Source organism: Grosmannia clavigera (genome assembly GCF_000143105.1).
Source record: "Grosmannia clavigera kw1407 unplaced genomic scaffold GCSC_168, whole genome shotgun sequence".
Classification (NCBI taxonomy): domain Eukaryota; kingdom Fungi; phylum Ascomycota; class Sordariomycetes; order Ophiostomatales; family Ophiostomataceae; genus Leptographium; species Leptographium clavigerum.
Genome location: NW_014040771.1, coordinates 435,948 through 447,841, shown reverse-complemented (window position 1 = coordinate 447,841; position 11,894 = coordinate 435,948). Strand labels below are relative to the sequence as shown.

The 11,894-nt window shown below is 55.1% G+C and overlaps 3 protein-coding genes across 3 annotated transcripts; 2 read left to right on the top strand and 1 right to left on the bottom strand.

Moving 5' to 3' along the window:
- Nucleotides 1-113: 113 nt before the first annotated feature.
- Nucleotides 114-1,691, top strand: CMQ_1922 (uncharacterized protein; the record flags this gene model as incomplete). The annotated part of the gene is made up of 1 exon (XM_014314848.1): nucleotides 114-1,691. One exon carries the CDS (start codon nucleotides 114-116, stop codon nucleotides 1,689-1,691), a length of 1,578 nt encoding a protein of 525 aa, XP_014170323.1.
- Nucleotides 1,692-3,973: 2,282 nt separating this feature from the next.
- Nucleotides 3,974-5,382, top strand: CMQ_2014 (amine oxidase flavin-containing superfamily; the record flags this gene model as incomplete). Its single annotated transcript, XM_014314940.1, has 2 exons — nucleotides 3,974-4,146; nucleotides 4,353-5,382. The coding sequence occupies 2 exons, from the start codon at nucleotides 3,974-3,976 to the stop codon at nucleotides 5,380-5,382; spliced, it is 1,203 nt and encodes a 400-aa protein (XP_014170415.1).
- A 2,960-nt stretch (nucleotides 5,383-8,342) lies between these two features.
- On the bottom strand, nucleotides 8,343-11,849 carry CMQ_1871 (DNA methyltransferase dim-2; the record flags this gene model as incomplete). Its single annotated transcript, XM_014314797.1, has 1 exon — nucleotides 8,343-11,849. The coding sequence occupies one exon, from the start codon at nucleotides 11,847-11,849 to the stop codon at nucleotides 8,343-8,345; it is 3,507 nt and encodes a 1,168-aa protein (XP_014170272.1).
- Between the last annotated feature and the right edge of the window lie 45 nt (nucleotides 11,850-11,894).

Below are 11,894 nucleotides of genomic sequence, written 5' to 3'. Positions count from 1 at the left end.
TTTTCGTGACGGTGGTAGTAGTGACGGTTCCGGCATTAGCGCTGGCGGCTGTTGTCGTTTCTGCCACTGCTGCATCTGCTGTCGGTTTTGCTGTAACGCTCTCTGTCACCGGAATGATCGTCAACGGAATGGAGATTGGCGAAAAGGTTGAGGACGGCGACTCTGTAACAGTTGTCACGGCTGTCTGGATCTCGGACTTGGTCTTTGTGACCGTTGCAGTCCCCTCGGTGATCTCCTTTGTCGTCACAGACGGAGTGGCCACGGTGACGGTCGTTGTGGCCTTCTCCGAAGTCGAGGTTGAAGCCGCACCGGCCGAAGAAGACGCAACCACGATAATGGTCGTGGTGGCCACGTCAGAATGGCTCACTGATGTAGAGGACGAGGTGATTGTGCCAGACGTTTTGACCGTGACAGAGGACTTAGTCGTGCTCGAGGTTGTACTAGCAGACAGAGACGTGCTGCTTGCAGTGGTCGTGCCAGACGAGGAGATCCCCAGAATGTTTGCGGCCGTGATCTTGTCGACGCAGCCGACTAGCACACCGCTCGTCACATTCTCTGGCATGGCGAAACAGCTGGTTCCGGCTCCACAGGTCGAAAGGATCGCGAATTTGCTCTGGCTGGCGTCGCACTCCATCAGGTTGCCGTCGATGCAGGCTGCTTGGCCGCTGGAGCAGGCTGTGTCCGTAGTCGTGACCGCAAACACCGTGTTCAGGCGCTGTGCGGTGGCCAGATTGTTGGCGTATACAGCCGAAGACACCGTCGTGGCCGTTCCTGTCGGTGCTGTCGACTGTACGATTGTCGGCAAAATCGTGTTAGTCAGCGAGGCTGTCAGGCTGGTAGCCGCAGAGGATACAGACGAAGCAGATGAAGATGATGTCGATGTTGTCTTCTGGGTGGACGAGGTCGAGATTGACAGTGTTGAAGACGACGAGGTTCCCGAGGCTGATGTTGATGACGTTGAGGACGTCGATGAGACCGAAGAGGAGGTCTTCTGTGGTGATTTCACGGTGGTCACACCAGAAGCGGTTGCCAGGAACGGCGAAGGTGTCACGCCGGCAGTTCCAGCTGCAGTCGTGCCGTTGGCGGTCGCGTGTCTAGCAATTGAGCTACTGGAAGGGGTTGCTGAGGCCATGGTTGTGGACAATGTCTCAAGTGCAACGCTGGACGATGTGGACGACGTGGACGACGTGGACGACGTTATTAACGACTTTGTAGCTGCTGCCGTAGACGCATTCTTGCTGCCGCTTGTGAGAGGAATCACAAGGCCGTCCGACGTGACGAATGTGACGGTCTGCGAGGTTTGTGGCGCTGACAAGGACGACGATGACGAAGTGGCAGCCGTCAAAGCGGTGACTGTCGGATTTTTTTGCGTCGTGGTTGCTGAGGAGCTGGATGCAGTCGAGCTAGTTGCTGTCACGCTGGTTGCTGTTGAAGTGACTGTTGAACTGGATGCTGTCGAACTAGACAATGTCAAACTGATAGCCGTCGAACTGGCTGTCGAACCGGTTGTTTTCAAGCTGACTGCCGTAGTTTCATCAGAAGAGGTGAACGTTACCAAATTAGATGTCGTCGCCGTCGTGCTGGATAGGGGACCCAAATTGAGACTGTTTGCCATAGTCAGTGGTGTCGATGACGTTGATGATGTAGCAACCAGATTGGCAGTGGCAGCAATTCTTGTATCGTTGAAATAGCCACCAGCTGTTCTCCGGATGTGCGGCCGCAGTGGACCGGCCACTGCAGCAGTCGTCCAGAGAAGAAGCACCGAAGAGTATGCGAGATGCATGGTTGGTGTTGTCTGCTATGGGATGAGTATGAAAGATAGGCTTGTGATTTTCTGTTTGGCGGTCTTGTTTGTCAAAAAAAAAGCGGTATTTTCTCAGAAATGGAAACAGACGAGAAGGCGAGAAGGCAACAAGGGGAAAGATATGTAATATGAAGACGGACAGAAGCCAGCTGTCCACACTGAACAAGGCGAGATTAAGACAAAACAAGAACAGCTAGTTCAAGTGATGTTCGTCGGCGCGGGCTCACAAAGCTCGTTACAATGGCAGACACAACAAAAGAGATGGCTAGAACAAAGCCGGTTAGAATAGGCTGGTCTAGAAAGACGAAAATAAGTGAAAGAATGTAAAGCCAGTGACGACGACCGCGGGAGAAAACGACGAAGAGAATGAAGAAGAGAACAAAGTGTGCGTGCTGTTACAGAAGAGAAGGTGAAAGGAAGTTGGAAAAAAACCCGGAGAACCAACGAGACCGAAGGGAAGGGCGACACAGGAAGTGCGATGCAAGACCGGCGAGGCTCAGGAGGGCAAGGCCGGAACCACTAGATGAAACGGCCTTTGAGCTCGGGTGATAGTCAGGCGACAGGTCCAGGGGTAGAGGGAAAAAAAAAAAAAAAAAAAAAAAGACCGGCTGCGAAACGAGTGGTAGCGGAGGCGATTGTGACGAGGGGATTTCAAAACGAAAGATGGACTGCGAGAGGCTGTGGAGTTGTCACACTCGAGACAAAAGAGGTGCATCTGGCTTGCTCTTATGTGTCTCTGTCTGTTGGGGTCCAGATGCGCTCCGGCAGACGGGGGACATAGTCGTCCGTGCCAAAGGGCATTCCCGTCGGCCATATCTGCAAGCTGCAGACTTTTGCAACGGAAATCGAGACCGTCCTTTTCTCTGCTTCTTTGTCCCGGCATGTTGGACCAGGGTGCGTCTCATGGTCCAGAAGCAAGGCAGCGTCTGACGGCCAGTCATCGTCTCCCACGGCCAGATCCTTCTCCTTTGTCGCGGGCTGCGTTTTCAGTCCTAATTTCGCCGCTTTCTTCGCCAGTTGGCATCTCTTTGTGGAGCCTTGTCCTCTGCGAGTAAGGTAACGGGTCCAAGATGTCCAGACGGAAAGAGCACATAATTCCCGGAGCCGCCAACAAGGGGCTCTGGCTCAGCCCAGAAGGGTCTTTCTCGCTGTGGACTGTGGATGCGCTATACGAAATCCTCGCCAGAGAGAGATGGCCAAACGTTCCACGGAAGCGACAGCATCCAAAAATACCAAACAAAAAATCGGATGCTCTTGTCCAATGAGGTTTAGTGGGACTCTCATGACCCACTAAATAGTCTCCTGTTTCTGATCGCTGTTAAGCCGCTTGCAAGCTAAGCGATGATTGGCTGATTTGGCCTTTGACAGCCTCCTCTGCTTGACGCCTCTTCATGCCTCTCATCCAACCGCTGGCTCTCTGGCGCATGTCGGCGGCAAGATTGAGTGATTCATGGTATTTGACCCGCAATGGCTTTGATCCTTGTAGGAAGACAAAGTACGCATGTGTATATGGATCATCTAATTTCGTTTTGTTGTTCTTTCACACGTAATCACCCTAACCTATATACAAATAAGGGCGTTCATCTTGAGTCGGAAGGTATATGTAATGTAATAATAGATAAGTCTAACGAACTACTTAATTATATATTCTTGCATACGAAGAAGCACTTGAGAGCAGAAAAAAACACCGAAAGGGGTCGTGCTACTAGCATTATCATACAGAACAGATTACATCTTCCGCAACCGCTTACCGTAAGCTGTTCATGTATCTGGGGATTTGCTTGTATTTCGTAACTCGGTTGTTTTCGAAAGATTGGGTTTATTTCCGAGCTATTGGTGGATTAAATTATGAACAAACTATGCAAGTCGTTGACGAGCCGGTGAGAAGTTCGATAGAGAATGAAGGGATGTAGGACTCAACGCATCTTACGGGATCTAGAGCAGCGGGGTAAAGTGTGCGCTATTACGGATAAAGGAGGAGGGTGCCTGAGGGGAACTCAACTCGGGAGTTGTGCATGCTCTCAAGGTTATTAGAGCATCAGAGAGCGTATAAAATGGCCAAAGATCATCTAACTAGCTACTAGGTTGTAGCAACAAGCGGAGATCAATTTCCAAACAGCAGCTTCCTTCTTCCGTGAGCTCTAATAAAGGCTATTTTTTAGAGTGACAATGATTTCCAGGCACATTCTGCCTCTTGTCGTCGGGCCATTCCTCGTCGCCTCTGCCTTTGGCGGATATTCGGCGTCTCTTTCCTTTGAGGATACGGATTACGGCCCTGAAGACTTGCTGGTCAGGGACTTTCTTGTGCTGGGCGGCGGAGCCAGCGGCACCTATGCTCGCCGGTGCGATTGACGGACTACAACCGTTCCGTTGTCCTGGTCGAGAAGGATAATCGGCTTGGCGGCTGTACGCACACGTACATCGATCCGGTGTCGGGAAACACGACGGACATTGGAGTTCTCACGTACGACAACCTCACGGAAGTGCGGGCCTTTTTTGGGCGCTTTGATATCCCGCTTGCACTTATAGAGGACCAAGATACAACCAGTGCATACGTCAACTTTCGAAACGGCCAGCCGGCAGCCAGTCCAGACCAAGCTACAATCCAGGGCCTTTTGGGCTACTTCGATACGCTGGCCCAGTTTCCCTACCTCGCAGACGGGTTCGATCTGCCTGAGCCCGTGCCGGAGGACTTGCTTCTGCCGCTGGGCGACTATCTTGAAAAGTACAATTTGAGCAGCATTGCCTACTTCATCTTCGACCAGGCGCAATGCCAGGGAAACCTGCTTGACCAGCCGACACTGTATGTGGCCAAGTACTTTGGAACGGTTAACAAGGCGTCTGTGGTGCACGGCTATCTCACGTCGGCGCGGCTGAATAACTCGGAGCTCTACTCGGCATCGCAAAAGCACCTCGGTTCAGACGTCCTGCTACAAAGCCAGATTCTAGGGCTCCGGCGGACCGGACACGGCGTCACGGCAATCGTTTCCACTCCGTCGGGAAAGAAGCTCGTCAAGGCCAAGAAGCTGATATCGTCCATCTCCCCGCAGCTCGACAGCGGCAACCTCGCCGGCTGGGATCTCTCTGCCAAAGAAACGAGCCTTTTCGGACAGTTCAACAGCTCGGCGTACTGGACCGCGTTGGTGACTAATACAGGACTGAGCAGCTCGGTGATGTGGAAAAATACAGACCCGGCGCAGGTCCTAGATATCCCTCGGCTCCCGCAGGCCTACGTGATCTTCCCGACGGGCACCATCGAGAACGTCCTGCACGTCTACTACGGCAGCCCATACGCAATTCCGGAAGAGCAGGTCAGACAGGACATCGTTGCCGAAGTGCAGCGAGTGCAGGCACTGGCCGGCGTGCCCATCACACAGCCGGAGTTTCTGATCATGGATGCCCACATACCTTTCCAATGCACAGTAAGCACGGATGCGATCCGCAAGGGGTTTTACAGGGACCTGAACGGACTGCAGGGCGAGCTCAGCACATTTTGGACGGGAGCAGCATTCCACACTCACGACTCGTCGTTGTTGTGGCAGCGAACAGAGAAGCTGTTGCCGTCTTGGTTGGCATAGGGTTTATTTTGATCCTCGCCTGCATTTCTATAAGTGCTATGTCAGCCCTACTTGGCTTATTTTACTTTCAAACATACCAACCACATTGTGAATTTCGTGAGCCTCTTGTGAAATTACTACAAAACGACACAAAACGACATATACGAACCAAGTACACAAAGTGCTCTTATAGCCATGCTACATCACGGAGTTGGAGGGAGTTTATAACAGAAGTTATCCACCTCAAGTGAACCACTTCTGTTCTCGCTGTTTCAAACACACGTCGCCTCATCATTGCCTTATGATGAACATGTCATGCAATGTGCTTGCTACCAGGTTCATGTCTTGCCTCAATGCTTCTGTACTATGACTTTGCACGAAGCTATCCTCGCTCGAACGCTACCTCTGCGACATCGACGGCCAACCTGCCTAATGCCAAAATGCTGACCGCCTGGTCACGGACACGAGTGTGAGCGCAATGCAGCCAGGTTGTCATAATTATCAGCTCCCTCGCCGACTTCACGTCGTGCACGGGGACGTATGCGATAAGCAGGGCGTATCTCGAAAAGCTCACTGGGCATGCGTTGTGTAGGAGGCTTGAATCCCAAGTTCATCCGGATGCAAGGAGGGATAAAATGCCCCTCTGCGTAAGCCAAACTCTGTACGGAGTAGAGATTCCGGAGAGAAGCCACATTGGTCAAGTATCACCGCCAATCAACTTGTTCGCTGCTTATCTTCAGATACTGGAGTTTGAATAGAGCTGTTTTTTTCATCAATTCCGCTTCTCGTACTTCTCGTTTCTCTCGTTTCTCACGGACATAGAAATAAACGAGGTCATCGACATGAATTGTTTATGTGATACGTGCGAGAAGACGCTTAGACTTACCACCTTCGATCTCAGGCCGAAAAACGGCAAGCTAACCCAACAATACACTCTACATGACTCAATAAAGTCTTTTCTCGACTCAGTAGACAAGAAGTGCTTTATCTGCTCACGTCAATTCGAGAGACTAAGTGCCAGAGGGCGGGAGTTAATGAGAGCCAGTAAAGAGTTACCTACACCAAATGTCGTCAGCATTGAAGCTCGAAAGCACTCGTTACCAGGATGCATTGAAATGACAACTGACTTTACTCTGCCATTGACAAACTTTCCTTACGATTGGCCAAACATCACATCCCTAATTTTTGAGACACGTCAAACCCAACTTACCATTGCTCAATCCTGGCACATCTTCGTTGATGATACGTCAGAACACTCGCCTGTTCTAGTCAGACCCTCGTCAGATAACACCAATTCTCCGCAGACGGTTGAAACCATCAGGAAGTGGGTCCAGATATGCGAATCGAAGCATACTGTCTGTAATGGTCGGCGGAGGAATCCATTGTGGCATCCAACCCGTCTTCTAGATCTTGGCCCCTTAGGCGGGCCCTATAGCAAGACATGCCGTGTGGTTAGTCAACAGGATGCTTTGCCCGACGAAGCATATGCCACACTTAGTCACCGCTGGGGAAATAAGCATATGGTATGCCTCACAACAGACAACATGATCGACTTTGCTGGGAATGGGGTTCCGATTCCATCCCTAAGCCAGACTTTCCAAGACGCCATTTTCTACGTACGAGCTATACTGATACATTATCTTTGGATCGACTCCCTTTGCATTATTCAAAAAGGTGACGGGGGAAAAGACTGGCTCCGAGAATCGGCGACCATGCAACATGTGTATCGGAACTCGTATATCAACATCGCGGGTGACTAGGGTGTGGACAGTGACGGCCTTTTTTTCTCACGGGAAGTCGACCAGTTCAGACAAATTCGAGTTGAGCTCTAGAGGTGACCCGGTCGCCGCTCAGCAGTTGGGGTTGGGTACTACAAGAGCGTCTACTTTCGCCTCGCAATGTTCACTTCACCGGGAAGGTCCTGGAAAAGCGTTGCGCTTATTACTTGAGCAACATTGGATATAAAGTGACCGACCAGCCTTACCAGTACTGGTTTGATATTATGGAGGCATTCGGAAACTGCCGGTTCACGTACAATTCCGATAGACTGTTTGCAATATCTGGTCTAGCGAGGGATTTCAAGTTGTTACTGGACGATACCTATGTCCTTGGGATTTGGACGAAGCATTTGGCAATCCAAATGGCGTGGGAAGCCGCTTACCCCCTCCTGGAACGGGAAACGTTTATCATTGAGGGCGATGCACATACGTCAACGTGTCAGGTACCTACATTTTCCTGGGCTTCTTGTATGTGGGATTTTACTCCACAGCATCCACTACAAGGTGGCGCATTGCCGGAGACGCAATGCGTGCGGTACCGCTCTTCGAACCTTCTAAACGTAACGACACCACCGAAAGAAGATGTGGCCATCACAGAAGACATTTTCGAGCCGGGACCGGAACCTATGGTGGAGGTGAGAACGGTTGGCATGCTAAGGCGTGCTGTTCGAGGCCAGGGAGTAGGAGAAAGTGTTCGTGCGTGGTCGGATTGTCCTCCAGCAAAGTTTCTTGAGCTTGCAACCGAAGCCCGAACCTTTTATTACATGCCCTGGCAAGACACGTACAGTCAACCAAATGCTTGTATATACGGCAGATCCAACTGGAAACTCTTGCTACTGGATCTCGTTGATGGAGCAATGGGATGCTATCGTAGGATAGGCTACACTAATGTTCGCACACTCCAACAGGACATTTTCATGGCACCACAAGAAGACGAGCAGTCGATTCCTTGTTGGTCTTATGATGTGGAAACGGGTAAACACACAATTTATATAGTGTAGTGCTAGACCTTTCTATGCTAAAGCCATCTGCCACTCAATGGGGTATACAAAGACTAACAGCTCTTAGGATATCTTTCAATACATAGCCACACGTAGAAGCCGACATACAGGTAGATCCCATTATCGATCTCCGAGGGTAAGGTATTACAATGGTATTTCCTATGGTAGTTACCACAACTCGCCCAAGTCTCCAACACAGTCACTAGCTAGACTCATCGCCCACCATGGTGGCCTCGCTATCGCTGTCGTAGCGCGGCCTCTTTGCCGTCAGGTCGATGACGACGGGAGGCGGCCTCTTATGGGGCCGGTCTTCGTCGAGGTCCGAGTCGGCGGTGTCGGCCAGCGAGACGACGGTGGCACCAGAGACGGTGGACCTGCGCACGCTCGTCTTGAAGATGCGGTTCTGCTTGAACGGCGAGCTGGCGGACGAGGTGGCGGTGACAGTAGTCAAGGGTGTCTGCCTGTTTTTGGGAGACGGCCTGCAGGATGACGGTGGTCTAGGATCTTCATCCAGACTGCCGAGCCAGGCCTCGCGCACGGCAAGGCCGATGGCCATAGCGAGTGGTCGTGCGACAGCGTTGCCGACCATCTTCCACTGGTCCTTGGGCGAGCCGACGAGGACGTCATCGTCGGGCATGCCCTGGGCGCGGCGAACCTCGAGGACGGTCAGCGGGCGTCTGTGGCGCCAGTGCAGGACGGCGCCGGTCCATCCGTCGGCGGCGTTGCAATTGGTAGTGACGGTGGCGAGCAGGCGAGTCGGGTCGACGCGCTTGTAGGCGTTGGTGGTCATCTTGGCGGCGAGCACGTGATCAGTGAAGAGGACGCGAAGCGACGGCGAGGTCGCGGGGTCCTCGTGGCGGCGGGCCATGGCACGAGGCACGTTCATGCCAAAAGGAAACGGGGGAACGTAAGCGATCTGAAGGCGCATCTGGTCGGACGTGTCGGCGCAGACGCGATGATCGGGATGGGGGATGCAGACATCGACAAAGCCGTCATCGACACAGGCAGCCGGGCCAATCTGCAGGTCAGCAGTGGCGCGGCCGATGGACACAAACGGAAAGGCCGTGGGACCATCCCAGGCCTCGGCGATGCAGTCACCGTTGGCAAGGCCGCCGACAGCCGTCGTCGCGTGGAAGTCGGATGGGCTTCCGTGAGACGGCAGCGGAAAGACCGGCAGGCGGACGGCGGGCGCGGCAAACAGCAGAAAGACGCGCTGACGACTCTGAGGCGCACCGTAGGCCCAGGCGTTGCCCAGATGGACGGCGACCTGGTAGCCGAGACCGACGAGAGCGCAGAGCAGCTGTCCAAAGATGTCTTCCCGGTGGTTCTTGTCCTGCTGTCGCGGCTGGCGGGCCACAAAGGCCGGCACGTTCTCGAGCACGCCGTACAGAGGTCGGTACAGGTCTACCATCGACGCAAACGACGCCACCATCGACCGGTTCTTGTACTGCTTGGGCGCGGCCTTGTCGCTGGTCAGGACCGAGAAGCCCTGACACGGACTGCCGCCCGAGATCAGGTCCACCTCGCCCGGTGCTGGCACTGCTCGCGAGTAGCGTCCCTGCAGTGCGCGTGCCAGAAGCTCGTCAGCCGAGCCCAGAAACGGCTCGACCGCGTCGGCTGTCGCTCGGTTCGCCATCAACGTGTGGATGGCCCGGTCCCAGATGTCGTTGGCCCAGCGCGTCTCCACCACGCCGGCGTCTTCCAGCCCGCGACCCAGACTGCCGCAGCCGCAGAACAGGTCTAGTGCCCGCAGCTTGCGCTGGCACGTCGGCGTCGGGTGAAAGCCCTGGCGCAGCGAGACCGGCTCCTGGAGGGGGATGTAGGTTGGGGATGAGGTGGTGTTGGATGTGGCTGGTGCCGTGGCTGATGCGGCGCACTGTGTATTGCTGACTAAGCACTCCTTGTGCGTCATAAAGAACAGGTTCCCCGCGCCGCCGCGATTATACGGTGACGGAATCGAGCTGTCGGCTGGGAAGACGCGGACGACACAGCGGCCGACGATGCGGCTGGCGGGCAGCGATACGATCTGCTGGCTGTACACGAGCTCGTTGTCCGCAGCTGCGGGTGCGGTCGCATCGACAGCCCGCCGCCGCAGCAGTCGCCGCAGTCTTGCCATCGGGACCGGCTCTCCTTTGATGGAGTTGTCGTCGGCAAAGAGAGCGACAATCGCAAACGGCTCTGAGCGGACATCGTGCGCGGCCAGTGTGGCCAGCACCGTGTCGCCGACGGCTAGCGGCCGTGCAGCTCCAGCATAGCGATTAGAGCCGGCATCGACCAGGTCGGCGAACAAGGCCAGCATCGGGCTGCTCTTGCAGACGGTATGCTCGGCTTGCAGGCGGACGAAGCACCTGTCGGCACAGAGGTACGTCTGGCGCACAAAGAAGTCGGCAGTGGTGTCGGGACGACCAAACCAGTCGACCGAGTGCACGGCGACGACGTCGTGCTCGGCTAGGAAGACGTCCTCGTCGCAGGTGCAGTGATCCGACAGGAAGAGCTCGTTGCGCCACGGATACCGCATCTGGCGACAGGGCGTGTGCTCGGGCGCATAAAGCCAGGCCACGTCGAGGCGCCGTCCGGTCGGAGAGCTGCTCGTCACCCGGTGCACCAGCGCGTACCAGAACGGGCTGCGCTCGCCCTCGGCACTCCAGCCAGACCCTGATGCCGTCGAGTCGCGCAGACACGAGATCACGTCGCCTACCTGGATCGCCCGTAGGGCCGCCTGTTTGTCGGCAGCCTCGGGACCTGTCCGGAACGATGTCTGGCACTGGGGCAGAATCGACGTCGCATCACCGCATCGAGCCACACCCTTGCCCGGGGTCTCCTGCAGATACGGTCCGATGGCCAGGTGTGAGAAAAGCCGGTAGTTGTAGGGCGTCACCACCGTCGGCTGCACCGGCTGGCGGTCTAGGTCTGGCGTCCAGTTGTGGTACAGCTGGCACGAGACCTCGCGGAAGAAACCGATCGACCGGCCACGCTCCTCGCCCAGAATCGAGCTTACCTCCTTCCACAGATACTCTCGGTGGGCCGTCACGGCTGTGCGGAAGTCGTCGCGCCCAAACTGCGCGTGCCATCGCCGACAGGCTGTCGACTGTCCGTGTACTCGTCGCAGCCACCGCGCAAAGGCTGTCTTGAAGTGGGACAGCCGCACGCCGCGTCCGTCGCTCGTGAGATGCTCGCAAAAATCGACAAAGTGCTTGCCCAGATCGACGATCCAGAGAAAGGGCCGGAAGAAGCGCTTGTACACCACCGATGGCCGTCCGAGCCGGTAGAACACGTTCCGCGTCCGGCCCACCTCTGATCGCAGCCACACGCTCTCGGCTGCCGTATCGCAGTCCGCCCCGTAGTTGTCTACCGGTACTTCCACCACCGGCACTCGCTGCACGTAAAACTGCCTGCTGCTGCCACCGACGCTGAGGATCCCGTCAAAGTACAGTCGTGGGCTGAGCCGCTCGTCTGTCCCGAGATGGTGCAGCGACACCAGACGCGCCTGCGTCTTGTCTGGGTCTCGATAGATCTCAAACTCGTCTAGTTCCAGCTCGACATAGTCCTTGTCGATACAACGTAAGCGTGCCGTCGCCAGCAGCTCGTCCACCGCCGTCGTCTCGACCGTCACTGCTAGCCGCGGCTCGTAGTTGACCGCCACAGACCGCGGACTCGTCACCGTGGATTCCGGCAGCTGCACGCTCAGTGCCCGCGCACCCTCTCTCATTCTTGGCCGGTCGTCGCCAAGAAAGTAAACAAAGACGCCCAATCG